Raw genomic sequence first — 27,319 nt, 5'->3', positions numbered from 1 at the left:
GTGCTGCAAGGGGGAGTGCGGTGCGTGGGGTGCGGGTGCCATGCTCCAGGGGGGAGTGTGGTGCGTGGGGTGCGGGTGCGGTGCTGCAAGGGGGAGTGCAGTGAGTGGAGTGCGGGTGCCATGCTCCAGGGGGGAGTGTGGTGCGTGGGGTGCGGGTGCCATGCTCCAAGGGGGAGTGCAGTGCGTGGGGTGTGGGTGTGGTGCATGGGCTCACTGCAGCGCCCCGGGTGGGAGTGCAGTCTCTGGGGGTGGTGGAGGTGTGCAGTGCATGAGGCTTGTACAGTGCCTGATGGGAAACTGCAGTGCCTGGGGTCACTGCAGTGCCCATGGAGGGTGCAATGCATAGAGCTGATGCAGTGCCTGGGAGTGCGGGTGCAGTGTCCGGGGCTGGAGGCGCAGTGCTTGATGGGAGGGGGTGCAGTGCATGGCGTTGGGACAGTGCCCAGGGGAAGAGGTGCAGTGCCTGGTAGGAGTCCGGTGCCCAGAGGCTTGCAGTGCCTGGAAGGGGAGAGGTGCAGTGCCTGGGAAAGTGCAATGCCTGGAGTTGGGGGGGGATTGCCTGGGGGGTGGAGGAGAGGATGTGCAGTGCCTATGGGCGGCAGTGGATGCAAGGCATGGGAGTCAGGGGAACTGCAGTGTAGGGGGGAGGTTGTGATGCTCCAGAGGAGACGAGAGTGCAGTGCAGAGGACAGTTCAGTGCATACAGGGGAATGCAGTGTACAGGAGAGCACAGTGGTGCAGAGAGTGGGAGAGTGCAGTGCACGTTGGGAAGAATGCAGTGCATGGGAGAGTGCAGTGCATGCAGAGTGTGCAGTGCATACTGGGAGGGGGAATGCAGTGCACAGGAGTGCAATGAGTGTGGGGGGTGCAGTGCACACAGGGAGGGGGAATGCAGTGCGTAGGAAAGTGCAGTGCATGCGGGGGGTGCAGTGCACGCAGGGAGGGGGAACGCAGTGCATGGGAGAGTGCAGTGCACACAGGGGTGCAGTGCACGCAGGGAGGGGGAACGCGGTGCATAGGAGAGTGCAGTGCACGCGGGGAGCGGGAACGCAGTGTGTGGGAGAGTGCAGTGCATGGGGGGTGCAGTGCATGCAGGGAGGGGGAACGCAGTGCGTGGGAGAGTGCAGTGCATGGGGGGTGCAGTGCACATGGGGAGGGGGAACGCAGTGTGTGGGAGAGTGCAGTGCATGGGTGCAGTGCGTGCAGGGAGGGGGAATGCGGTGCGTGGGAGAGTGCAGTGCATGGGGGGGTGCAGTACACATGGGGAGGGGGAGTGTGGTGTGTGGGAGAATGCAGTGCATGGGGGGTGCAGTGCACATAGGGAGCGGGAGTGCAGTGCGTGGGAGAGTGCAGTGCATGGGGGGTGCAGTGCATGCAGGGAGGGGGAACGCGGTGCATGGGAGAGTGCAATGCATGGGGGGTGCAGTGCGCACGGGGAGGGGGAACGCAGTGCATGGGAGAGTGCAGTGCATGGGGGGTGCAGTGCACATGGGGAGGGGGAACGCGGTGCGTTGGATAGTGCAGTGCATGGGGGGTGCAGTGCACACGGGGAGGGGGAGCGCGGTGCGTGGGAGAGTGCAGTGCATGGGGGTGCAGTGCACACAGGGAGGGGGAACACGGTGCATGGGAGAGTGCAGTGCATGGGGGGTGCAGTGCGCACGGGGAGGGGGAGCGCGGTGCGTGGGAGAGTGCAGTGCATGGGGGGTGCAGTGCACACGGGGAGGGGGAACGCGGTGCGTGGGAGAGTGCAGTGCATGGGGGGTGCAGTGCACACGGGAGGGGGAGTGCGTGGGAGAGTGCAGTGCATGGGGGGTGCAGTGCACACAGGGAGGGGGAACACGGTGCGTGGGAGAGTGCAGTGCATGGGGGGTGCAGTGCACACAGGGAGGGGGAACACGGTGCGTGGGAGAGTGCAGTGCATGGGGGGTGCAGTGCACACGGGGAGGGGGAACACGGTGCGTGGGAGAGTGCAGTGCATGGGGGGTGCAGTGCACACGGGGAGGGGGAGCGCGGTGCGTGGGAGAGTGCAGTGCATGGTGGGTACAGTGCACACGGGGAGGGGGAACGCGGTGCGTGGGAGAGTGCAGTGCATGGGGGGTGCAGTGCACACAGGGAGGGGGAACACGGTGCGTGGGAGAGTGCAGTGCATGGGGGGTGCAGTGCACACGGGGAGGGGGAACACGGTGCGTGGGAGAGTGCAGTGCATGGGGGGTGCAGTGCACACAGGGAGGGGGAACACGGTGCGTGGGAGAGTGCAGTGCATGGGGGGTGCAGTGCACACGGGGAGGGGGAACGCGGTGCGTGGGAGAGTGCAGTGCATGGTGGGTACAGTGCACACGGGGAGGGGGAACGCGGTGCGTGGGAGAGTGCAGTGCATGGGGGGTGCAGTGCACACAGGGAGGGGGAACGCGGTGCATGGGAGAGTGCAGTGCATGGGGGGTGCAGTGCACACGGGGAGGGGGAGCGCGGTGCGTGGGAGAGTGCAGTGCATGGGGGGTGCAGTGCACACGGGGAGGGGGAGTGCGGTGCGTGGGAGAGTGCAGTGCATGGGGGGTGCAGTGTGCGCGGGGAGGGGAAGCGCGGTGCGTGGGAGAGTGCAGTGCATGGGGGGTGCAGTGCACACAGGGAGGGGGAGCGCGGTGCGTGGGAGAGTGCAGTGCATGGGGGGTGCAGTGCGCGCGGGGAGGGGGAGCGCGGTGCGTGGGAGAGTGCAGTGCATGGGGGGTGCAGTGCTCACGGGGAAGGGGAGCGCGGTGCGTGGGAGAGTGCAGTGCATGGGGGGTGCAGTGCGCACGGGGAGGGGGAGTGCGGTGCGCGGGAGTGTGCAGTGCATGGGGGGTGCAGTGCGCACAGGGAGGGGGAGTGTGATGCGCGGGAGTGTGCAGTGCATGGGGGGTGCAGTGCGCGCGGGGAGGGGGAGTGCGGTGCGCGGGAGAGTGCAGTGCATGGGGGGTGCAGTGCTCACGGGGAGGGGGAGTGTGGTGCGCGGGAGAGTGCAGTGCATGGGGGGTGCAGTGCTCACGGGGAGGGGGAGCGCGGTGCGTGGGAGTGTGCAGTGCATGGTGGGTGCAGTGCGCGCGGGGAGGGGGAGTGCGGTGCGCGGGAGAGTGCAGTGCATGGGGGGTGCAGTGCTCACGGGGAGGGGGAGCGCGGTGCGCGGGAGAGTGCAGTGCATGGGGGGTGCAGTGCACACAGGGAGGGGGAGTGTGGTGCGCGGGAGAGTGCAGTGCATGGGGGGTGCAGTGCTCACGGGGAGGGGGAGCGCGGTGCGCGGGAGAGTGCAGTGCATGGGGGGTGCAGTGCGCGTGGGGAGGGGGAGCGCGGTGCATGGGAGAGTGCAGTGCATGGGGGGTGCAGTGCGCACGGGGAGGGGGAGCGCGGTGCGTGGGAGAGTGCAGTGCATGGGGGGTGCAGTGCACACAGTGAGCGGGAGCGCGGTGCGCAGGAGAGTGCAGTGCATGGGGGGTGCAGTGCGCGCGGGGAGCGGGAGCGCGGTGCGTGGGAGAGTGCAGTGCATGGGGGGTGCAGTGCACACAGTGAGCGGGAGCGCGGTGCGCGGGAGAGTGCAGTGCATGGGGGGTGCAGTGCGCGCGGGGAGCGGGAGCGCGGTGCGCGGGAGAGTGCAGTGCATGGGGGGTGCAGTGCGCGCGGGGAGCGGGAGCGCGGTGCGCGGGAGAGTGCAGTGCATGGGGGGTGCAGTGCACACAGTGAGCGGGAGCGCGGTGCGCAGGAGAGTGCAGTGCATGGTGGGTGCAGTGCGCGCGGGGAGGGGGAGCGCGGTGCGCGGGAGAGTGCAGTGCATGGGGGGTGCAGTGCGCGCGGGGAGCGGGAGCGCGGTGCGCGGGAGAGTGCAGTGCATGGTGGGTGCAGTGCGCGCGGGGAGGGGGAGCGCGGTGCGCGGGAGAGTGCAGTGCATGGGGGGTGCAGTGCGCGCGGGGAGCGGGAGCGCGGTGCGCGGGAGATGCCTGCTGACCCGGCGCCGTCGCAGGACGGCCCGGCCGAGCTCATCTTCTACGAGCGCCCGGATGCCGCCGGCCCGAAGCTCTCCCGGTACAGCGTCTCCCGCACGGACGATCCCGACGGCCTGGAGGTGAGCGCCGCGAGCTCCCGCCGGCCGGCGCTCGGCTCCGGGGCGCTCGCGGGCGGCGCGGCGCTGGGGGCGCTCCGTGCCGGGCGCTGCCCCTCTCGCGGGCCCCGCCTGCCCCCGACGCGCCCCGTGCCAGCCCCGCGGGGGTCGGGCCGGCGGTGCGGGGCCCTGAGCTGCGGGCGGGCGCGCGCAGGCGGTGCTGGCGCAGGCGCTGGGCGTGCTCGGCGTGGTGAAGAAGGAGCGTCTGCTCTACCTGGTGGGGCAGAGCCGGGTGCACCTGGATGCCGTGGAGGGGCTGGGGGACTTCCTGGAGCTGGAGGTGAGTGTGGGCGCGCGGGACGGCCGGCCCCGCACGGCGCCTAGCCCCCCATGGCGCCCGGCCCCCCACGGCGGTGGCGGGCCCCACGCCGCCCGGCCCCACGCCGCCCCGTGCCTGCAGGTGGTGCTGAGCGAGGACCAGACCCCGGAGCAGGGGGAGCTCATCGCCCGCCAGCTGATGAAGGAGCTGGGCGTCGAGGACGGCGACCTGCTCACCGGAGCCTACCTGGACCTGCTGCTGGCCCGGGGGCAGCCCGGCGCGTGAGGACGAGTGCGGCCCGCGCCGCCCGCCCGCCCCCCGTGCCCAATAAAAGCTCCGCGCGGATGGACGGGCCTCCCGGGTCATGTCGTGCAGCGGCCCCGGTGGATCCCTGCGCCCCGTCCGGGAGGGAGGCGCCGGAGCAGATGGCCGGGGGGGCACCGGGGCTGCCGCGTCGCCGCCATCTGTCTCCGCTGCCGATCGGTTCGGTCGGTGGGGAGATCCCCGAGCTGGCGTCGTGTCGCAGCTGCCTGGTCCGCCCCCGGGGAGGCACGGCGGGGTCCCCGGGGCCCCCCCCCCGAGGCACGGCAGGAGCTGGGGCAGTCGCCGTGCTCCAGCTGTGCGCCCGGCTGCACGCTGTGCACGCTGCTCCGGCCCTGGCAGCAGGTCCTTGCTGGGGCCTGATCCGCATCCCGTGGGGCAGCGCTCGGCTCCGCGCGCCGCCGCGCCGCCGTCCTGCGACGCGTGCCTGGGCTGCGGGTGACACGTCCCGCATCTGGCGGTGGCTGCAGGACGCGGATCTGGGGCCGAGGGGCTGCAGCTGGCCCCGGTGCTCCCCTTCCCCTTTCCCTGCCCTCTCCCCGCGCCCGGCAGCGGTGCCGGGCAGGCAGCGGTGGGCTGCAATCCCCGGGGCGCGCGGTGGGGACAGGGCTGCGGCCCGCCCTGGCCCTGCAAAAACGGCGGCGGCTGCTCCGTGCGCCGAGACAGCGGCCGGAGGTTCCCTGCGGGGCCAGACCCCGGTGCGAAGCGGTGCCGGGAGGGAAGGGTCTCGCGGGCGGCAGAGATGCCCCGCGCGGCTGCAGCCCCGGCCGAGGGGCGTCCGGCACCGTCCCGGCCCCGCGCTCCCCGCTGCTGCGCGCGCGGCGTTTGGGGCGTTTGCACCGCGTTCCCCGGGAGCCCCGTGTGAGCCCCCAAGGGGAGGGCGGTCTCCTATAACAACCCGTTTTCCAGAAACCGTGAGACCTAAACACTCGGTGTGCTGGCAGGGCCCTTCCTGCACCCCCGCGGGGGCGATGGGGGCCGGCACATTCCCCAGTCCCGTGGCCAGGGACCCGCAGAGCCGGGCGGCCCAAGGGCACGGGCGCATGTGCCCGGCTAACGCTGCTACCCTGCGGGCGAAGGGTGTCTGCATGGGCGCTGCCCGCTGCTGGTGGGGCGGTGGTCCTGCGTGCCGGACAGCCACCAGCACCCAGGCCGTGTCCCGCGGGAAGGGCAGGGCCCTTCGTGCTGCGTCTAGCGGTGGCTTGGGAAGGAGGTCCCGAGTACCGCTCCCCTTGTAGGAGGCATTTCCTCATGGGCCTGCTCTGCCTGGGAGCCGGTGAAGCTTTTGCTGCCTGGCTTCCTGGGGAGCCCCTCCAGCAACCCTTAGCAGGAGGACAGCTCGGCTGAGCAGGGGGAGGCAGAGCCAGCGTCCTCCAGCGCCTCCTGCACTGGATCCTGCTCCTGTGCTGGGGTTGGAAGGTGTCTGTGGGAGAGTCACCTAGCTTGTCCCCGTCCATCCCCTCCACAGCGGCACAGAACTTGACTCGTCTGTTCTACCTGGGGCTCTTCCATCTCTCTGACAGGAAAGGTGGCTGGGATGTGCATGATGGGGCAGACAGGGATGGGGGGAGGTGGAGGATCCCCCCTTGGCTCAGCACCCTCCTGCAGGGCGGAACAGGCCCTGCAGCACGGCCTCTCTGCAGGACATGGTGTGCACGATGGGGTGGCACAGCAGGGTCTGACCCGGGGGCAGCAGGCAGAGCAGGGCCCAAGCCCCAGGGAAGCTGCCGGGGCCGGCGGTGAGCAGGCAGAGAGGGGAATCCACAGGAGAGGCCCCTGGGACCCAGTGCAGTGCTGTGGCCTGGCCAGACGAGCGGTCCCACAGGAGCACTGCCCAATCCTGCCATGAGCTGGTTCCCAAGCGCTGGATGAGCCTCTGCGGAGAGGGGCTGGTGCACCCAGGCCCACCGCCCCTGGGCTCCACTGCCTGAGGACTGCCCGTGCCACCCGCCAGGCAGTGCACAGATTCCCATGCTACCTCCCACCCCTCCTGCCTCCGGATCCTCCCCGTGGTACCCTGCTCCTCCACTGCCTCCAGCTCCTATATGGCTTCTTGCAGCCCCCTTGCCCCCCACTGCCTCCTCCTCCATACCCCCCGACTCCCCCACCCATCCTGGTCCCTGCAAGGTGGATTGATCCCCGGGCCCAGCTGGCGCAGATGCTCCCGCCTCGCGGTGGGTCTGCAGCCCCCAGCATCCGCCCCGGTGTCGGCGCCGGGCTGGGATCAGCCCCCGGGATCAGTCCTGGCATCGACCCCGGCATCAGCCCCCGGCATCAGCCCCGGGCCGGGCCGGGATCGGCCCCGGGCTGGGCGGGCGGCGGCGGCGCCGGGACAGCTCCGGGCTTCAGCACCGGGGCCGGGACAGCTCCGCGCGGGGCCTTCGCCGCCTCCCGCCCGCGCGGGCTCCGCAGGCCGGCGCCTCCCTGTGCGGTCCTGTGCAGCCTCCTGCAAGGTCCTGCGCCTCCCTGCGCCGCCCTGTGCAACCTCCTGCATGGCCCTGTGCAACCCCCTGCATGGCCCTGCGCCCCCCTGCGCGACCCTGTGCAACCTCCTGCAAGGTCCTGTGCAACCTGCTGCGAGGCCCTGTGCAACCTGCTGCATGGTCCTGTGCAACCCTGCGCGGCCCTGTGCAACCTCCTGCATGGTCCTGTGCAACCTCCTGCACGGCCCTGTGCAACCTCCTGCATGGCCCTGCACCTCCCTGCGTGGCCCTGTGCAACCCCCTGCATGGCCCTGTGCAACTCCCTGCACGGCCCTGTGCAACTCCCTGCGAGGCCCTCTGCAACCTCCTGCATGGCCTTGTGCCTCCCTGCACAGCCCTGTGCAACCTCCTGCATGGCCTTGTGCCTCCCTATATGGCCCTATGCAACCCACTGCATGGCCCTGCACCTCCATGCACGGCCCTATACAGCCTCCTGCATGGCCCTGTGCAGCCCTGCATGGCTCCCCTATATAGCCCTGCATGGCTCCATGCAGTCCTGCACCATCTTATATAGCACTGCATTGCCCTATATAGCCCCCCTTCATAGCCCTACAGTCCCCTATACAACCCTCCACCCACCTACACAGTCCTGTGCCCCGCTATGTGGCCAGCTCCACAGTCCCTTATACAGCTCTGCGCCTCCCCTGTGCAGCCCCTGTGCCCCTGAACAGACCCTGTTCTCCTATACTGCCTCCTGCACCTCTCCCTGTAGAGTGCCTGGCACCCCTGTCCCCTCCTATACAGCCCCCTCTCACCTCTATAGACAGCCCCTCACTCCTCCCTGCTCTCTTCCCCATATATCCTCCTCTCCATCCCCCACTCCCCTCCCCACACAGCCCCCTCTCCCCTCCTTATACAGTCCTCTTTCCCCCACTCCTCCCTGTTCTCTTCCCCATACCATCCTCCCCTCCTTTCCCTAGACAGCCCCCCTCTCCCCTCCCCATACATTCCCCTCTCCTTTCCCTAAACAGCTCCCTTCTCCCCTCCCCATACATCCCCCTCTCCCCTCCCTATACATCCTCCTCTCCTTTCCCTAAACAGCCCCCCTCCCCTCCTCATACATCCCGTTCTTCCCTCCCCGCACTTCCCTCTCCCCTCCCTATACATTCCCCTCTCCTTTCCCTAAACAGCCCCCCTCCCCTCCCCATACATCCCGCTCTCCCCTCCCCGCACATCCCTCTCCCCTCCCCTCCCCTCCCCTCCCCGCACAGCCCCGCTGCCCCCAGCAGCCCCCGCTCGCCCCGAGGCGGCCCCCGCCCCTCCCCGCACCGCCCCTGCTCCTCCCTCGCTATAAGGCTCCCGCGCGGCGCCCGGCCCCGGCCCCCCGCGCACCCCGCTCCGCGCCGCGGCCCCCGCCGCCCGCCGCCGCCGCCCCGGCCCCGGCCCCGGCCCCGGCCCCGGCCCCGCGCGGCCCCGCCCGCCCGCGCGGCCCCGCGCAGCCCCGCGCAGCTCCGCAGTCCGGCGCAGCCCCGGCCGGGAGAAGATGGCGGATCGCGCCGAGATGTTCTCGCTCTCCACCTTCCACTCGCTCTCCCCGCCGGGCTGCAGGTGAGCGGCGGCGCGGCCCCGGCCCGCCCGCTTCGGCCGCGGGGCCGGTGCGGCGGGGCCGGTGCGGCGGGGCTGCGGGCTGCGGGGCCGGGGCTGCGGGGCCGGGGCTGCGGGCGCGGCTGGGCCCGGCGCGATGCGGTGCGGAGCCGCCGGAGCGCTCCGGCCCGCTGCGGGCGCGGCGCTGCGGGCGCGGCTCGGCTCGGCTCGGCTCTGCCCGACGCGCCACCCTTGGCACCGGCTGCGGGCCCGGCCGGGGGAGGGGGCGGCCGGGGCCGCACGGCAGGGCCCGTGGCGGGGGGGGGGGGGGGGGGGCGCAGCGGGCCGGGCCGGGCCGGAGCCCCGCGGCCCCGAGCGGGGCGGGGAGTTTCGCCGCTCTCCGTCTCCCCGTTCACCTTGGGGCGCCGGGTGCGCGGAGCCGCCGCCGCCGCCCCGGCCCGCGAGCCGCGCGGCGGGTGCTGCTGCCCTCGTCGCCCCGCCGGGCCGGGCCGGGCGTCCGTGTCGCGGGGCCCCGCGCGGGCCGTGGGCGCGGAGCGGCCCTTCCCCCGCGCGGGCGCAGCTCCCGCTACGGCGATTAGCGCTGCATCAGCCTGCGCCGCATCGCCCGGCCGCGCCGTGCCGCGCTGTGCCGCGCCGCGGGGCCCGGCCCGCCCGGGCGCAGCCGCTCGCCTCCGCCGGGCTGCGGGGCAGAGCCGCTGCGGCGGGGCCGGACCGGCCCCGGCCCCGACCCGGCCCCACCGCGCCCGGGGCCGCGGCAGCGACGCCGGCGGCGGCTCTTTGTCTCTCCCGGCACGCGCTGCGGCTCGGGCTCCTCTGCAACGGCGCTGGGTGCCCCGCGCCGTCCCCGCACCGCGCGCCGGGCCTGGGGCTCCGTGGCGTCGGGCGCGCTCCGGCGCGAGGGGGTCGCCAGCTGTGTTTGGCCTGTCGCCGGAGCGCGGAGAAGGAGCTTTGGGTTGGTTTGCTCTTGGCAAACACCCCAGACCTGCCCCAGCTGCTCCATCTGAGCAGGCCCAGCGCTTCCGAGGTCAAACAGGGGGGAAACATGGTGCTCGCTGAAAGCGGGGGCTCCCAGGCCCCTCTCGGCCACAGGAGGGGCGCCTGGGCCCGGGAGCAGCCTGACACAGGTCACCTTTCCAGCAGGTCCCGCGGGAGCTGGAGGCAGCAGGGCCGAGCTGCCGACCAGACTCGGCAGAAACCACAGGGCTCTCGCACACCAGCCCCACTGCTGGTTTTGGCAGGGGCTGGGGTACAGCCCAGAGCAGAGGCTGTGGGGCACACAGGGCTGTGGGACCAGCATGCAGGGCTGTGCTGGAGGTGGGGCGTGGGGAGGCCAGGAGGTGGCCAAGCTGGGCTGGCTTAGTGTGGGATGGTGGGGGGGTCTTGGCCCTCTGGATGGAGGGGAGGTGGTGGTGGTGATGAACGCCTGGGGAGGTCTGAGGACCCTGAGGACCAGAGGAGCTCGGGTTTGGTTGGGATGCTGGACATCTTCATTGGCTGGCTCTGACCCACATTGGGTAGGTCTCATGGCTGCTTCCCAGGTCATCCCCTTCCCCAGGTCATGGTAGGACCCCAGGAATGTCCCAGCTTGCAGTGGTGTCGTGAGGAGGACACAGCCTCTGCCATGGCTGTTCTGCTCATTCCTGCCTCCTGCTTGGGGTCCAGGCCCAGAGCAGTTCCCTGGAGGGGGTCTTGGTTGCGTTTTCTGGGCAGTCATGTCCTCCTTACAGGGCTACCCTGCCCAGCTCTCCCTGTTCAGCCCCCCAGAGCTCCTACCTTGCCATGTGTTACCCAGGGGTTGGAGCTGGCCCACTAGCAGGTCACTGCTGAGGTCGCGGCACCAGGCCTGGGCCAGGGACGTGTTCCTGCAGAGTCTCAGAGAGGCCGGAGCCCTCAGCTCCTCAGGGGTGTGGGGAAGCCCTGGGCTGAGGAAGGGGCTGGGTCCTGCCCTCCGGGGAGTTCAAGGCCACGGAGGGCATTGCAAACCGCGCCACCGTGCTCTTGGCTGTGGCCACGTCGGGTGCGTCTCCGTCTGCAAGCACCTCTGCTCCTGTGCAGCGAGCTCCACCGGCTGGGCCTCCCAGCAGGGAAGCCCTCTCCTCCTGCCCTGTACTGATTCGCTGCTTTTCCACGTCTCCCTCTGCCCTTGTGCTCCGGAGGGACACGCAGCAGCAGCCCAGCTCCTATTCTAGTCACATCTGTTATTCTCTTGGCCACAAACGATTCATCTTTCCCCTGGCTCGTGCAGGAGTGTGCGGTGTTTCAGGTCCGTGATACTGGCTTTGAGCAGGGCCAAGGGGCAGCGGGGAAGAGCAGTGGCATGGGCAGAGGCTGAAGGAGCAGTGACTGCATCGCACTGGCTACCGGACCCTCTCTGCTCCTAGCCCAGAGGAGGATGCAGCATGCAGGATGCAGGAGCCGCACCAGGAAACGTGTCAAATCCCTGGGGATCTTGCACCGCGGGCTCCGGGTCCACACCGTGCTGGGAAGCAGGGGCTCTGCAGGCTCCTCTCTGGCCAGCAGCACTGTGGGCTGCCCCACTGCTCCTGCCCAGCGTGGCAGCAGCATGGTGCTGTGCACGCTGCGTCTTTGCTGGGCTTTTCATACCTGCCTGCGGGAACGGGCTTGAGTTGGCGCCAGCCCCTGAGGCCTCGGCTGAGCTGGAGGGCCCCGTGCACTCAGCGCCTTGCCGTGCTGTCCTGCAAGGCACAGCATCCACCGCTATGCCTGGGGTCTCCCCGCTCGCCAGCGAGACCACCGAGAAGTGCAGGAGTCTCCCCGCTGCCTGGGAGGGTCTCCATCTGTGGAAGGATAAAGCCCGGGGGATAGTGCCACCACCAGGGGAGCCATTTGTGATGCTCCTAACAGATAGATGGATAATTCCTGACTTCAGCCAGGCATTGCAAGGCCCGAATCCAAATTGTGCCTCTTTCCAGCCAGGCCCTTGGGAAGGTCATGGGGCCTTTGTGGGGTGGGTGTGCTCTGATGAGTGGCAACAGCAGACGATGCGAAACAAGACGTGGTAGGGGAGGAATCGCAGTGAAAATCTGGGCTGCACACGTGGCTCCTCCTGGAGGGGTCCTGCATCTCGGTCCGGGGACCGGCCACAGTGGGGAGAGCCGCAGGGTGCTGCTGGGCTGCCGCGCGCCGCTGACGCAGGGCCGGGCTCGCCGTCGCGTGGGTGCCCCCCGGGGAGCTCCTTGCTGGCCTTGCCGCCCCTGTGGGCACGGAGCCCAGCGGAGCCGGGGCACCCTGCTGCCTGCAGTGCCTGGGCACTGTCCTCAGCCTCTTCCTGTGCAAGCAGCCGTTGCAATGTGACCACTTCCAGGGGAGAACTGTCCAGGGAGCTGATCTGAAAATAATTAGGAGAATTCAATCTTCCCATGGCCTGGTTGTCTGTCACTCCCCCCGTGGAGAGCCTGGCCCGTGCGTGCATGCCGGGCTCCTCTCCCCCTGCGGCAAGGTGCACGTGCACCCGGCATCGCTGTTGCAGCTCCTGCTGCTCGGCAGTGGAGTCCAGACCATCCCCAGGAGAGCTGCCAGCGCCGCCCGCCCCAGCCCAGCCTGGGGCCTCCGGAGCAGTCATCCCGCCCTGGGCCGGGATGGGGGAGCGCAGGAAGGGGAGCGCCGTTGGGGACGGGCCTGGCGCACGTCCCTGAGGAGCTCGACCCCTCCGAGCCCTTCGCTGCGCCGCGGCTGCCCGGGGCGAAGCCCCAGCGCCTGCCCGGCCCCTCGCCCAGGCCCCAGCGCCTGCTGCCCGCACCGGGGCTTCACCGCGAATTGCAGAGTATTTGATGCCATCTTAATGGCCTACTTCTTGGAATTATGTGATTAGGGGAAAATCTGTAAAATCGGAGTGAGCTCCTGGCATCCGTATCTGCGAGAGGAGCTTGAAAATGGGAGTTAGGGGTAAAAATAGAAAGCAAAGGAAGGGAAAGCAACCCGGACCCGCTTTTAGCCAAGGCGGGCTGTGCTCCGGTGCCAGCCAGAGGCTCTGGGTGTCCCGCGCGGGGCCGGCGCGTCCCGGCGGGATCGCTCCAGCGGCGCTCCGGGCTCCCGGCCCTCTCCTCCCGCCGGGGCGGCCCACGGTCCCCGCCGCGGCCTGGGGCTCGGCGGCGCCTCGCAGGCAAAACGTTGGCCAGAAACGCTTAATTTCCGTTTTCCTGATGGAAAATTCTGCCAAGAGTAATCTTTTATTTTTTTTTTCTTTTCCCCCTGCAGAAAATTTTTGTTTCCATGACACCCTCCTTCCTGACAGGGAAATGGCTTGTTTTAATTTTTTTGACCAGCCTTACCCCAGTATTTTCCTTAAGCAGGAGGGCAGCCCTGGGCTTGCCCGTTGGACCGTGAACACCATGCTGACAGGTAGGCGAATCGAGAAAAGCCAGGGATTTCAGGGCAAAGCCCCCGCCGGAGCGTCCCGCCGCAGGGCTGCGCCGAGGCGCAGGGAGGAGACCCGCAGCGGTGTCCTGCTTTGCGCCGAACCTCGAGCAAACCCCCGAGCCGAGGGGCCGTGGTGCACCGACGGGGCGCCGGCGCCCCGGCCTCTCCCCGCGTCGGCTCCGCGGTGCGCGCCGGCTTTGCGTGGAGGGTTTTGCCAGGCGCAGACGGGCAGCGGCGCCGGCCCCCCGGGGCTGCCCTGCTCCGTCCCGCGCGCCGCTGCACCGGCGGCTGGTGGGTCCGGGTTATCCCAGGGAAAGCTCGGCAAGGGAAGGCGGAGCGAAGCCGGCGCTGGGGCCGCTCTGCCGGAGCCGTCGGCGATCCCCACTCCGTCCCCGCTGCCGGCAGCGCCCCGTGCCTGACGCTCCGGCCCCTCTCCCCCAGGCCCCCCCAGGACATCAGCCTGGAGGAGTTCGACGACGAGGACCTGTCGGAGATCACGGACGACTGCGGGATCGGACTCAACTATGACTCAGACCACTACGAGAAGGTGCGGTGCCGGGCGCCGTGTCCCAAGCGGAGCCGCCGCTGGCAGGACCAGGGCCGCGGTGCCGGGCACCGTGCCGGGGCGAGCGCCCGTCCCACCTGGCTCTGGCTCACGGGCTCTTCCCAGCACCGCTGGAGAGCGCGGCCAGGCCGGTGCAGTGGGAAGACGCCGGCCCGCCGGCAGCGCGGGGGCCGGAGGCGCCCGGCGCGGGGCAGGGCGCGAGCTGCGGAGGCGGCGGGGCCGGGCGGCGGCGGTGCCGGCGGCAGCAGCGTCCCGGCCCCTGACCCGCGCCGTGTGCCCCGCAGGACTGCCTGGTGCTGGAGCGCAGCGAGCAGCCGCACCCCGTGTGCACCTTCCAGGATGACTTCCAGGAGTTCGAGATGATCGACGACAACGAGGAAGAGGAGGAGGAGGAAGAGGAGGAGGAGGAAGTCAACGGGCTGGAAGCCCCACCGTCACCTTCGGCCTCGCCCATCCCCTCGCCCGCCGCGGAGGAGACGCAGAAGCACCGGCCCACCACGCTCAACCTGACGGCACCGGGCACCCAGGTGATCTGCGGCTCCGCTCGGGGCCGCCGCGCGGGGCGAGAGGGGACGGGGGTCTCGTGGGGAGAGGGTGCGGCGTGGGACCGAGCGCCCCGGCGGCGGTGGCCCTGCCGGGGGCAGGGGCTGAGGTCCGTGTGCCCGGCGCCGTGGGGCCTTGGGGTGCCGGCACGCTCCCCACCAGGCCACGGCCAGAGGGTCCCTGCGGGGCGGGGGGCCCTGTCCCCGCGCTCAGGGCCCTGCAGGTCTCCGCATGGGGAGAGGTGCGAGGTGCTGAGCTCTGCCCGCTCAACGCATGGCACAGTGGGGCACCCTGTGGAAGGTGCTGTGCACCGCAACAAGGGCCGTGCGTGTGGCTGCACACGTGTGCAAGCGTGCGTGTGCAAGCGTGCGTGTGCAAGCGTGCGTGTGCGCGCACCTTCCTGCTCTCCCCCCGCGGCGTGGGGGGCCGGGGCTCCCGCGGGCTCTGGTGCACGCGGTGCCGCGGGGGCGCCCCCGGGCGCGGGCCGTGCCGCCGGCGGGGTCCGCGCGCGGCCGCGTCCCGGTGCGCGGCGCTGGAGGCGGCCGCGCCGCGGCGGCGCGTGGGCTGCCGCGTGCCGTGCTGCCGGCATCCGGCGCCGTTGCCATGGTGCCGGGGGTGCTCGGGCTCCGCCGCCTCCACCCGTGGGCGGCAGCGCCGTCCCGCGCGCCGGGCTCGGGGGTGCCCGGGGCTCCCCGCCTGCCGGCAGCTGCACCCCGGCGAGGGCGGCAGAGGGGGAGTGCAGAGCCCCGGGGGGGGCCGGCTGCGGCTCCGGCTGCGGCTGCGGCTCCGGTCGGTGCAAGTCCCGCTGGTCCCGGCTCCGGCCGGGGTGCGCTGAGCCCGCTGCCGCGGGGTCCCCGGGGCCGCCGGCAGCAGGCTCTGGGCACCGCCGTCCCGCGGGCGTGCCCGGCCCTTCGCTCGCTGCCGTCCCCGTCCCCTCCCCAGCGCCGCCCGGCCGGGCGCTCCGTGCCCTGGCGCACGTCGCACCAGCCCCCCGCGCTAATCCCCGCCGGCCCGCGGGATTATCGCTGGCTGCCGCTTCGCGCCCGGCCGCTCGCGGGACTAATCTGCTGGGCTGGATGGGGCGGTTGCAGCCGTGGCCCCTGCCAGGCCGGGCGCGGATGCAGGATGCACTGTGCCACGGTGATGCCAGACCCGTCCTGACCTTCCCCCCATGGCCCCGTCGCTCCGTGTCTGCCGGCTGACGGCCGGGGAGCTGGGGACGTCTCAGCTGTAATCCAGATAAACCCCTGGGCACGTGGCCCAGGTGCTGCCAAGCTGTCAGGGAGCCCCGCGGCTGAGCCGTGTGGTGGCCCCAGGCCGGGACGTGGACACGGGAAGGTGCCATGGTGGTGGCTGGTGCCATGCGAGGTGGCACCGTGTTGGGGTGGCCCCAGTTGGGATGTGAACACCAGATGGTGCTGCGGTGCTGGCTGGTCCCACACAGGATGGCACCATGGCTAGGTTGTCTCAGGCTGAGATGTGGACACAAGATGGTGCCATGGCAGTGACTGGTCCCACATGAGGTGGCACCACGTCAGGGTGGCTCCAGGCTGGGACGTGAACACAGGATGGTGCTGCAGTGGTGGCTGGTCCCACGTGAGGCGGCACCATGGTGAGGTGGCCCCAGGCCAGGACGTGAACACAGGATGGTGCTGCAGTGGTGGCTGGTCCCACGTGAGGCGGCACCATGGTGAGGTGGCCCCAGGCCAGGCCGGCCGTGTTGGTGACACGTGGGCCTGTGCACAGTTGTCCTGGTGCCTCCATGCGGTCCTCATCCCCTGCCCTGCTGCTTCCCAAGCGCATCCCTGCAGCTCCTGGCTCTTCCCTTCTCCAGGACTCCCTGAACAACAACGGCAGCTACCCGCCTCCCGCTCCCGTGCATCGGACCACGTGGCAGGATGCCCTTCTCCATTCCTCCTCCTCCTCCTCTTCCTCGCACACCGGTGAGCGCCAGGCGGGACGGGGGCCTCGCTGCGCCGGGAGGGGACGGCTGACGGGGCTGACGGCGCTCCGCTCTTCCTCCACAGGGCACGTGTCTCCGCACCCCTGCATCCAGGACGGACCCTGCCTGGAGAGCCGGAGGGCCCCGGGGCCGAGCCCGGGGGAGGCCGCCCCAGCCTCGGCCCCGGCCCCGGCCCCACAGCCACCCTCCCGCTTCGACGTGGAAGGCAACAGCGGCAACCCGCCGCCCGGGAGCGCCGGGGAGGATTACAACATGAACATCATCTCCACCTCGCCGAGACCGCCGCCGTCCCCGCCGCGCCACCGCCAGCCGCCCCCCACGCCGCCTCGCTCCCCCACCGGCTCGGTACCCCGGAGCCCCGCGGCGCCCGACGCCCGCGGTGCCGAGCCGGAGCCGCCGCCGGCCAGCGGCCAGGAGCGGCGGGAGCCCGGCGGCGGGGGGAGCCCGGCGGCCGGCGGCCCCCCGGCCCCCGCGGAGCGGCACGGCGCGCCGCCGTGCGAGGAGGAGCCGGGCACCGGAGCCCCCGCCGGCCGGGGCGCGGGGCGGGGGGCCCGGCCGCCGGGCACCTTCGCCGGCCTGGCGGAGCCGCTCAGCTCCGACGGCGAGGGCCCCCACCGTGGGCGGGCGGCCGGCGCGCGCGGGCGCCCCTCGGGCTCCTCGGAGACCACCTCGCCCTCCTCGGACCCCGGCATCGAGGCTGACCTCACCAGCAGGAACTCCAAGCCGTTCCTGCCCTGCAGCCGGCACAGCGAGGACCTCAGCTCGCCCGGCTCCGACTCGGACGTGGAGGGGGAGATCGAGGCGGCTTTCGCCTCCGGGCGCCTGGTCAGCAACATGATCTCGTCCATCTCGGAGACGGAGCTCGACCTGAGCAGCGACAGCAGCAGCGGCAGGTCCTCCCACCTCACCAACTCCATCGAGGAGGCGAGCTCCCCCACCTCGGAGGCCGAGCTGGAGACGGAGCTGGAGGCGCCGGGCGTCATGGGCATCAAGGACTCCTTGCTGCTGGACAAGGGCAAGGAGGAGGACGAGGAGACCCTGGAGAGGCAACTCCCGGAGAACGGCGTGGTGAGGCGGGAGAGCCTGGCAGAGCTGAAGATGGAGGGTTACTACGACAGCCTGAACCCGGAGGACTCCTCCGCGCCTGTGGACCAGACAGAGGTGTCTGCATCCAGTCCCCTGGACTTGAAGATCGACCCGGACCACAGTCTGGAGAGCATCCGGCGCTCCTTCTACCTGCCTGTGGGGCCCAAGCTCATGCCCGAGGCAGACGACGAGGACAACAGCGAGTACGACTCGGACTCGGAGTCGGAGCCCGACCTCAGCGAGGACTCGGACTCGCCTTGGCTGCTCAGCAACCTTGTCAACAAGATGATCTCGGAGGGCTCCTACCCCATCAAGTGCCCGGACGAGTGTTTCCAGCAGACCCACTCGCTCTGCGACACCATCTCCCCAGCCTCCGACCTGGAGCCCGAGCTGCTGAGCGAGGCGCTGGACGGGGAGCCCGGCTTGCGGGACTCCCCGGTGAGCGAGGCGGAGCCGGCCGCGCTGTCCTGCTCCCAGCGCAGCATCGAGCTGGTGGACATGGAGACGCTGCGCACCTCCCTGCAGCGTGCCGAGGAGGAGCGGTCCCCGAGCGCTGGCGCCGGGATGGAGCCGGCGCCGGAGCCGCCCGTGGACGACCCGGGCCCCTACCTCTTCCTGAGCAACCCCACCAACGACACCATCGCGCCCGTGTTCCCGGGGCGCCCCGTCGCCCTCGACCGCCTGGGCGGCTCTGAGGTCCTGGCCACCTTTGGCTGCTGCACGGGGCCGCCCCGCGCCGCCCCACGCGGCTCCCCCGGCAGCACGGCCGGCACGGACGCCGCCCCCGGGGAGCCCCGCGCCGAGGGAGAGCCCGCGGCTGGCCCGAAGGACTGGGCCATCGACAAGGACCTGGACTCGGGCATCCTGGAGGACAACGACATGATCGACGACGTCCGGTTAGAACCCCTGGGGCAGGACCCCGACGCCCTCCCGCCCGCCCTGGACGTCTCCACCGCCAAGACCAACCGCTGCTTCACCATGGCCTACTCCACGGACGAGGACGAGGCGCCCTACCTCGGCAGCCTGAAGGGCTCCCCGTTCCCCGAGGACCCGCGGGCCTTCGCGGGGGACCTGCCGCTGCCGCCGGCCCCCGAGGCGCTGGAGCCGCGGGCGCTGGACGAGTCCCTGGCCTACGACTCGGTGAAGTACACGCTGGTGGTGGACGAGCACACGCAGCTGGAGCTGGTGAGCCTGCGGCGCTGCACCTCGGTGCTGAGCGACGACAGCGACCTGCTGCGCGCCTGCGACCACTGCGACCTGGAGGACGAGGCGGCCTTCGGGGACGGGCTGGCGGCCCCCGACGCCCAGAGCTCCTCCGAGGACTCGTCCCCGGAGGCCGACCTCCAGTTCTCCAAGAAGTTCCTTAACGTTTTCGTCAACAGCACGTCCCGCTCCTCCAGTGAGTGCCCCGTGCCGGGACGCGCCGCGGCGCGGCCGAGGGGCTGGCTGCGCCTCGGCCCTGCCGCCGCCGCCTCCGTCGTGGGGACGGGGACGGGGACGGGGACGGGAGGGCCGCGGGGGCCAGCCCTTCAGGGGCCCCGCCGCAGGCCGTCCCCGCGCTCGCCCTGGGCGGGGGGCTCCGCGCGGGGCGGCCGGGCCGCGACCCGGCGGGGGTCTTGGCCGTGGGGCTGCTGGCGCCGCTGCAGCCGCCGTCTGCCCCCAGGCACCGAGTCCTTCGGGCTGTTCTCCTGCATGGTGAACGGGGAGGAACGGGAGCAAACCCACCGGGCCGTCTTCAGGTGAGCAGCGCGCCCGGCCCGGCCCCGCGGGGCGGCCGCGGGGCCCCTGGCGAGCGCCCTCCTCCCGCCCTCCCTGCCCACAGGTTCATCCCGCGCCACGAGGACGAGCTGGAGCTCGACGTGGACGACCCCATCCTGGTGGAGCTGGAGGAGGACGACTACTGGTACCGGGGCTACAACATGCGAACGGGGGAGCGCGGCATCTTCCCCGCCTTCTACGCCCACGAGGTCGTCGGCCAAGCCCGCGACGTGATGGGTAGGGGCAGGGTCCGGCCGGGGGGCGGGAGGCCCCGGAGCGAGGGCAGCCGCCGAGGCCGTGCACCACCGCCGTGCCGCGCCGCGCCGCCGGCACGCTCGTGGCGGCCGTCTCCAGGGCTGGCTTCTCCCCTCCAGGCCTGAAGAGAAACCCGTGCTGGGTGGAGCGGTTCAACGTGCAGTTCCTGGGCTCCGTGGAGGTGCCGTACCACCAGGGCAACGGCATCCTCTGCGCGGCCATGCAGAAGGTGAGGCCGGCGGGGCCGGGGCTCGCGCCGCGGGCCGGGCCGGGCCGCAGCTGCCCCTGCCCGACGCCCCGTCCCGCTCCCCAGATTGCCACCACCAGGAAGCTGACCGTGCACTTGCGCCCGCCGGCCAGCTGCGACCTGGAGATCACGCTGCAGGGCATCAAGCTCATCCTGACGGTGAACGAGTACAGCCGGGACGAGGAGGTGAGGGGCCCGCGGGGGGCGGGCGGCGGGCCTGCCCCCGGCCCCGGCGCGCTCCAGCCGGGTTTTCTCTTCCAGTTTGAGCGGTGCAGCCACTTCTTCCAGATGAAGAACATCTCCTTCTGCGGGTGCCACCCCCGGAACAGCTGGTGAGACCCTGTCCTCGGCCCCGGCCCCGCTCCGCCCTCGCCCCGGGCTGGTCCCCCTGGTCCCACCCGTACCGGCGGGGTCCCGGCTGGGCTCCCCCACGGCTGGGGGGCAGGACCGGGGCCTGCGGCCCCCTCACCCCGCCTCCCGCTGCAGCTACTTCGGGTTCATCACCAAGCACCCGGTGCTGAGCCGCTTTGCCTGCCACGTCTTCGTCTCCCAGGAGTCCATGCGGCACGTCGCCGAGTGCGTCGGGTAAGCCGTGCCGTGCCGTGCCGTGCCGTGCCAGGCCGGACAGGGGGCCGGGCCGGCACCAGGACTGGGGGCCAGGCCCTGAGCCGCCCCTCGGCGGGCGCTTCCCTTGCAGCCGGGCGTTCCAGGAGTATTACCAGGAGCACCTGGAGTACGCCTGCCCCACAGAGGACATCTACCTGGAGTAAGGGGGCGAGTCACCCTGGCTCCTGCTTCCGTGCCCCCCTCCAGCCCCACAGCTGGCCAGAGACTCTGTCCGACCCCGACCAGCCGGCTTGGCCCCTCCTGCACATGCTCCAGCCCGTGCCCCACGGACCCACCGCACATCCTCGCCGCTCTGTGGGGCGCCGCCGCCCCCCCGCCTGAGCATCGCCAGGGGGCTGCAGCGGGGCCAGGGCCGGGGCGGCGCGTGGGGCCGCAGCGTGGGGAGCGGGGCCGGGGCGAGCGTCTCCGGCCCCGCGCCGCCAGCGCCGGCCCCGCGCCGCCTGAATGTATCCGCCCCGCGCGGGGAAAGGCTGGTGGGGCCGGGAGCCGGCCCGTGGCACCGGCCCGCGGCTGCCCCTGCTCCTCACTGCTGTGCCTGGTGATTTCTTTTGCTTGCCGGCCCCCTATATCCGATCAGTGCTAGTTTAGTGACGATAACTCCACTCTGCTCTATGTACCGATATTTATCTCGTTACTCGAAACAACAAGAGGAGTCCTGAGCAACTGTAACTTGTACAAAACCCTGGTTAAAGGTTCTCCCCTCACTGCCTTGTCATCACTTGGTCTTTCAATAAAATATATGCTTGGTGTGACCGTGAGGGCTGGGCCACTCTGTCAGAGCTGTGCCAGAGGCAGGGTATCCCCGAGGGCCACAGGTGTGCAAATATGTGTGCACGGGTCCCTGCTCTGTGGGAGCACAAGGTGGGTGTGCTGCACTGAGGTGGGCTGGGCACACAGAGGAGAGTAGGGTCCACCAAGGAGAGCTGGGTGCACCAGCATGGGAGCAGGGTATGCATGGTGCACTGACGTGCATGCAGGAGGAGCAGGGTGCAATGAAATGCATGCAGGAGCTGCAGGGTACAGTGAGTGCAGGGTGCTCTGACACATGTGCAGGAGCTGCAGGGTGCAGTGAGTGCAGGGTGCACTGACATGCATGCAGGAGGAGCAGGGTGCACTGAAATGCATGCAGAAGCTGCAGGGTACAGTCAATGTGGGGTGCTCTGACACATGTGCAGGAGCTGCAGGGTGCAGTGAGGAGTGCAGGGTGCACTGACACGTGTGCAGGAGCTGCAGGTGCAGTGAGGAGTGCGGGGTGCACTGGCACATGTGCGGGAGCTGCAGGTGCAGTGAGGAGTGCAGGGTGCACTGACACGTGTGTAGGAGCTGCAGGGTGCAGAGAGGAGTGCAGGGTGCACTGACACATGTGTAGGAGCTGCAGGTGCAGAGAGGAGTGCAGGGTGCACTGACACGTGTGCAGGAGCTGCAGGTGCAGAGAGGAGTGCAGGGTGCACTGACACATGTGTAGGAGCTGCAGGTGCAGAGAGGAGTGCAGGGTGCACTGACACATGTGTAGGAGCTGCAGGTGCAGAGAGGAGTGCGGGGTGCACTGACACGTGTGTAGGAGCTGCAGGTGTAGTGAGGAGTGCAGGGTGCACTGACACGTGTGCGGGAGCTGCAGGTGCAGTGAGGAGTGCAGGGTGCACTGACACGTGTGCAGGAGCTGCAGGGTGCGGAGAGGAGTGCAGGGTGCACTGACACGTGTGCAGGAGCTGCAGGTGCAGAGAGGAGTGCAGGGTGCACTGACACATGTGTAGGAGCTGCAGGTGCAGAGAGGAGTGCAGGGTGCACTGACACGTGTGTAGGAGCTGCAGGTGTAGTGAGGAGTGCAGGGTGCACTGACACGTGTGCAGGAGCTGCAGGGTGCGGAGAGGAGTGCAGGGTGCACTGACACGTGTGCAGGAGCTGCAGGTGCAGAGAGGAGTGCAGGGTGCACTGACACGTGTGCGGGAGCTGCAGGTGCAGTGAGGAGTGCGGGGTGCACTGACACGTGTGTAGGAGCTGCAGGTGTAGTGAGGAGTGCAGGGTGCACTGACACGTGTGCAGGAGCTGCAGGGTGCGGAGAGGAGTGCAGGGTGCACTGACACGTGTGCAGGAGCTGCAGGTGCAGTGAGGAGTGCGGGGTGCACTGACACGTGTGTAGGAGCTGCAGGTGTAGTGAGGAGTGCAGGGTGCACTGACACGTGTGCAGGAGCTGCAGGGTGCAGAGAGGAGTGCAGGGTGCACTGACACGTGTGCAGGAGCTGCAGGTGCAGTGAGGAGTGCAGGGTGCACTGACACGTGTGCAGGAGCTGCAGGTGCAGTGAGGAGTGCGGGGTGCACTGACACGTGTGTGCAGGAGCTGCAGGTGCAGGATGAACTTGCAGGCGTGCAGAGGAGTACAGGAGGTGTGGATGGGCTGGTGCAGGGATGGGTGTGCTGTACTTGCTCCCTTGGCAGAAAATGGCTTGCAGCGTGCATGCAGCATGCACCACCGTGTACCATGGGGTTTGGGGTGCATGGTCCCAGTTCTGGGGATGTTAGAGCAACCTGGGGGTGGCAGCAGACAAGTTAGGCTGATGGATAAAAACCTTGAAGAGCACACGGCAGATGAGCCACAGCTCTGCGCTCTCCCTGCACCCCAGGCATTGCACCATAGGGTGTGCAATCCCGGCCCCTGTGCCAGCATGAGTGCTGGACTGCACGGGCACGGCCAGACTCTGCACAGGGCAGGGCTTCTCGACTGTTGGCATCACCTGCCACACATGGGGCACCAGTGACACAGTGCCAAGTCCTGTGGAAAGCAGGTTGGTTTTGTTGGCACAGGTGGGTTGATCTTTAGGCCTGGGGAAAGGAGTGTTGTTATAAAATACCATCAGATGTTTGTGTTGGTCTGGAGAGGCTCCAGGCTTGTTCCAAGGGCTATGAGGAACGAAGCCAAGATGAGTGGTGTAGTGCACATGGATGATGGTGCAGGACAGCTGGGCATGGAGATGGCAGGACACAGGGGTGGCTGAGCAAGGGGATGACTGAGCAAAGGCACAAGTGTGCGTGGAGAAGGGGATGGGTGGGATGGGTGCGTATGCAGACAGCTGGGCACGGGGACAGCTGGGCACAGGGACGACTGGACACAGGAACAGATAAGCCATTGGACAGCCGGCATGGGAACAGCTGGGCTGGGTGATGCTGGCCATGGGGAAGGCTGCGTGCTGGCAGGGCTGGCTGGGTTCTGTTGGCAGAGCAAAGGAGAGGGCAGTGGTGGGACTTGGGCTTCTGTGGTGGGACTGGCAGGACAGGAGGACCCATGCCAACCCCTCTGATCTCTGCTGTTGTGCTGAGGGCAGGAGCCAGGCCAGCCCAGGTGTCCTGTTCCTCTGCAGCCACCAGGCATGACTCTCGTGCCCTGCCAGCCCCGTGCTGGCACGAGCGACCACAGTGGGGCCAGCTGTGGGGCCACTGCCCGGGCCCAGCACCCCATCTGTCATGGACCAGCTCTGCTGTGGCACTGGGCAAGGGCCATCCCACACAGCGGGGTGTGTGTGTATCATTTGCATTTTTTACCTGCCTTTTGACATCTATGTGCCCCGAGGCTGCTGGGGCAGTGGTTCAGTTGGAGATCTCCAGTGCTGGTATCTGATAAGAATTACCCAGAAACAGGTGGGTAAAGCTTATCAGTCAATTAGCGAGCAATGCTTGTACCTCATTAGCATAGTCCAGTGAGCACGACTGGTGCTGTCAAACTGGGACCACCACCATGGAGCTGGAGCATGTGTCGATGAAGGATGTAGCTGTCCGGGAAAAAAACGACTGCAGTCATTGAGGTGACCTTGACACCCTGTGTGCGGGAGAAGGTGCTGCGGGAGGACGCTCATCTGGGGACTTGCCTGGAGATCTGTGTGGAGTCCCATCTGGAGACCTGCCTGGTGACCTGCTTGGGGCCATGCGTGAGGACCCCCGCCCACCAGGGACCCACCTGGGGATCTACCTGGAGACCCACCTGGGGACATGTGTGGGGACCTGGGCAGCTCTTCCCGACTGGCTGGAGGACAGAATTTTCCCTTTCCTCTTTCTCTCTCTCTGCCAGCTTTCCCCAGGGTTCCTTGATGCCAACGTTTGCCACCGGCTGCAGCCTCCATGAGCACAGCTCTGCTCGTGCCAGCCCGCTCCGCTGTCCATGCAGGGATGCCCTGGCTGCAGTGCATCCCAGCTGGCCCCGCAGAGCCGTGCCGGTGCTGGCAGCAGCGACCTGCGGGCCCTGGCAAGGATGGCTGGTGGCAGTGGGAGCCCCTCAGTGGGCCGGCTCGCTGGCAGTGCTGGAGCAGACAGACAACATGGAACATAGCACAGCTTTCTTATAAATTTATTACATAATAATAATAATAATATAATATAAGAAACATAGATCTCTGTGGGGTATGTGTATCACAACGTCAAGGGCGGGAGGTGAATGGCCACACCTCCATGACTCTGGAGAAGGAGAAATCTCCTCAGAAAATCCATACAAAATAAGGGTGAAGTCAAACTGACCCTGTAAAATTAAAAACAGAACAAAAACCCACAGGTGAGTTCATCTGGGTAAGAAACAAGAGTGTGAATGTTAGACACGTGTGTGTGTGTGTGTTTGTGTGTGTGTTCACGCACATGTGTGCAAGGGTGTGGGCCTGTATACGCACATGCAGAGTCAGTGTGAGTGTGCACGTGCCCCAGGGGCCGTGTGCATGTGTGTGTGTATGCACATGTATACATGCATGCCGGTAATGAAGAGTTTGTGCACATGTGCCTGGAAAAAGTAATCAAGCTGCACTTTGTTGCTGTTTTGAAATGGTTGGAGCTGGAAAAGCTGCTAACCATCAGGAACAAAGTGCTTTGGGTTTTATTTTCTCTTTTCAAGTCAGAATTATAGACATAAATTTATGAAGAACAAGAATTAATGGATTTAGTCTAGACAAAGAAAAATATCAACAACTTAAAAAAAAGACTTAAAAGCAAAAAAAGTGTATCATTTTTTTTACAGAAGATAACCAAAGTCATTGAGAAGCCATGAGAATCACAGTAACCTCAGCACGCAGCAGATCCTGACGCGATCAGGATATCCTGACAGATGGGGTGTGGTTGTTCTCTAATGAACCTCGCAGCAAGGTTTTGTGGTTGGGTTCCTTTCCCTGTATTACTCTGCCTTCTCCTGAATGGCTTTTCAAAATGAAATGTCTCACTTTGTCTGGAGTTGTTTGGAATGGCGATGCCAATGCAATTAGAATAGATAAAGTCAGAAAAGAGCTATCTACACATGAGAAAAAAAAAGTCCCCTTTGCTTCAGCTGAGAAAAAAAAAGTTAAGTAGCAGCAGCTGCATTAGCTGGAAAGTTACATTTCTGTCAAGGTGAGACTAGAAATGATCATGGGACAAGGCCACCACTGGCCTTCAAGATGTTATGCAATCTGATTGCTTCCGGTTACATGACCGTTTTGGAACTGAACTTCTACAGGTGTGAATAATACAGGAGACATTCTTCACAACCAAGCACTGATGGGACCTCAAGACCTAAGCCCTAGGCGTGTGCTGCTGAAGCATGGGATGTGACTCCCCTAGAAGTCAATGTGACCACAAAGCAGGGGCTCTGTGCAGAGCAGGGTGACCCACACTGCTTGCCAGCCAGACCAGACATGGCAGCAGAGCCTTTCTTCACTGTCTCACTCTCTCCCCAACTGAATGGCTGTGAGGGTGTCTTAAATGGGCACAAAATGAGATTCTGTTGTCTGAAGCTAGGAAGAAACAAGCAGATCTGTTGAACTTGCTTTAGCTATTCATCTCCTTAGACTGGCACGAACAGCTACGGTTTCCACTGGACGTTAAAGCACATCTCCGGGACCCAGAGGGGCAGCTCAGGCTGCCTCCCGGCAGGTGAACTCCTGCAGCAGGGCTGCAGCCTCCCCTGCCCACGCCAGCCTTCCCGCCACCTCCCAGGTGCCCAGGGTGGAAACACGCCGCAGCACAAGGTGCTGCGCTGAAGCAGAGCACCTTTGCCTGGTGAGCACCCGGTGCTGCCCGGGACGGTGCTGTCTCCAAAGCTCCGAGCCAATGCTCATCCAGCTCTACCATGTGCATGCATCCAGGAGGGACATGGGCAGGGACGTAGCCCTGCCTCAGGAGGAGGGGTGGGAAGGAAGAGTCTCCCAGATGATCCTGTCACTGCTGCTCTGCATTTGGAAGGGGAAGGAAAGGGAAGCAACGGTTTCTGTCAGACCCGAGCAGCTACAGAGCCTACAGGGTGTGATGGTATGACAGTGTGGTTGGAAGTCGCCTTCTTTCGTGTTATACCTGACTGGGACTAGCCGTGGTGTCCCTGGGGCTGACGGCCCAGATGCCGCAGTCCAGTGTTGAGGGATCACGCAGTGTTTGCCAACACAGGTACGGCTGCAGCTGCTTATTATCATGGAAGCTGAGATGCACTCCAAGGGCAGCGCGTGGCCACCTGGCTCTGCTAGCAGCAGACGTTGTGCATCTACCATTTCCAGCCCTCCCAAGGAAGAACAGTGCACTGGGGAGGGAAGGAAAGGAGAGAGGAGGGCTCTTTAGAAATGGCAAGAAGGCGTTCAGCTTTCCATGTCCCAGACTGAACTTTCTGCAGAAAAGTTATGATCTGCAGTCTTCAGGCCTCCTAAAACAAGAGGCAGATGCAGGCAGGGTCTCCATCAGTTGCCCCGGAAACAGCTGCAGAAGGAGCAGAGACCCAGAGTTCACGTGGAATGAACTCAAAGAGCAGCCTGCACTCAGGATAACACACCTAATAACACTTCAACCAACACAGCCCCCAGGCCTCCCCCAGGCCAGAGGGCCAGGAAGAGACTTGCAAGGAAGTGCTAGGGGAGAATCACTCCAGAAAGTAACACTAACTTTTCCAGAGCAGCATTCAGCAGAGCTGCACATCACTCCAACATGGAGGAGAGAGGCAGCTCTGCAGGGCCCTTGTAAAAGCAGAGCTACTGTGGAGCATAAGGAGCTATGGGATTGTGTGGGCTGCTGGGGTCTACATCATTTTCAGGTAAGATGAATAACAAGCTAGGAGTGAAATGGAAATGTTGTGAAACTGTAAGAGATGAAATCCATAGTAAGTTTGAAGAGCTGGCCAGAAAGACAGGGCCAGAAGGTGGGTGCATTGCAAGGTGTTGGGCTGTGGAAGAGTGC

The 27,319-nt window shown here is 67.4% G+C and overlaps 2 protein-coding genes across 3 annotated transcripts in view; one reads left to right on the top strand and one right to left on the bottom strand.

Annotated features, from left to right (window-relative positions):
• Positions 1-8,672: 8,672 nt before the first annotated feature.
• MAPK8IP2 (mitogen-activated protein kinase 8 interacting protein 2) lies at positions 8,673-20,484 on the top strand. Its single transcript, XM_062578860.1, has 14 exons — positions 8,673-8,737; positions 13,556-13,661; positions 13,964-14,206; positions 16,057-16,165; positions 16,250-16,530; positions 16,663-17,346; positions 17,377-18,670; positions 18,935-19,010; positions 19,094-19,266; positions 19,404-19,513; positions 19,598-19,717; positions 19,799-19,863; positions 20,018-20,116; positions 20,229-20,484. The coding sequence occupies exons 1-14, from the start codon at positions 8,673-8,675 to the stop codon at positions 20,299-20,301; spliced, it is 3,498 nt and encodes a 1,165-aa protein (XP_062434844.1). The 3' UTR covers positions 20,302-20,484.
• Positions 20,485-24,478: 3,994 nt separating this feature from the next.
• SHANK3 (SH3 and multiple ankyrin repeat domains 3) overlaps positions 24,479-27,319 on the bottom strand; it is a 402,299-nt gene continuing 399,458 nt past the window's right edge. Inside the window, exon 21 of one of the 2 annotated variants that reach the window (XM_062579208.1) lies at positions 24,479-24,662. In XM_062579208.1, coding sequence (XP_062435192.1) covers positions 24,557-24,662 — 106 coding nt within the window. In that variant the 3' untranslated portion in view covers positions 24,479-24,556. The remainder of the gene's footprint in view (positions 24,663-27,319) is intronic. The other variant, XM_062579216.1, reaches the window with a different exon arrangement.

Source organism: Rhea pennata, chromosome 1, assembly GCF_028389875.1.
Source record: "Rhea pennata isolate bPtePen1 chromosome 1, bPtePen1.pri, whole genome shotgun sequence".
In the NCBI taxonomy this organism is placed as follows: domain Eukaryota; kingdom Metazoa; phylum Chordata; class Aves; order Rheiformes; family Rheidae; genus Rhea; species Rhea pennata.
This window is presented reverse-complemented; position numbering and strand designations above follow the sequence as displayed.

Bases quoted from the DNA above. Each gene is read 5' to 3' on its own strand.
- MAPK8IP2 (XM_062578860.1), top strand. From the start codon at position 8,673: ATGGCGGATCGCGCCGAGATGTTCTCGCTCTCCACCTTCCACTCGCTC. The intron at 19,267-19,403 runs GTAGGGGCAGGG...TCTCCCCTCCAG, and splicing joins CCAAGCCCGCGACGTGATGG to GCCTGAAGAGAAACCCGTGC. The intron at 19,864-20,017 runs GTGAGACCCTGT...CTCCCGCTGCAG, and splicing joins TGCCACCCCCGGAACAGCTG to CTACTTCGGGTTCATCACCA.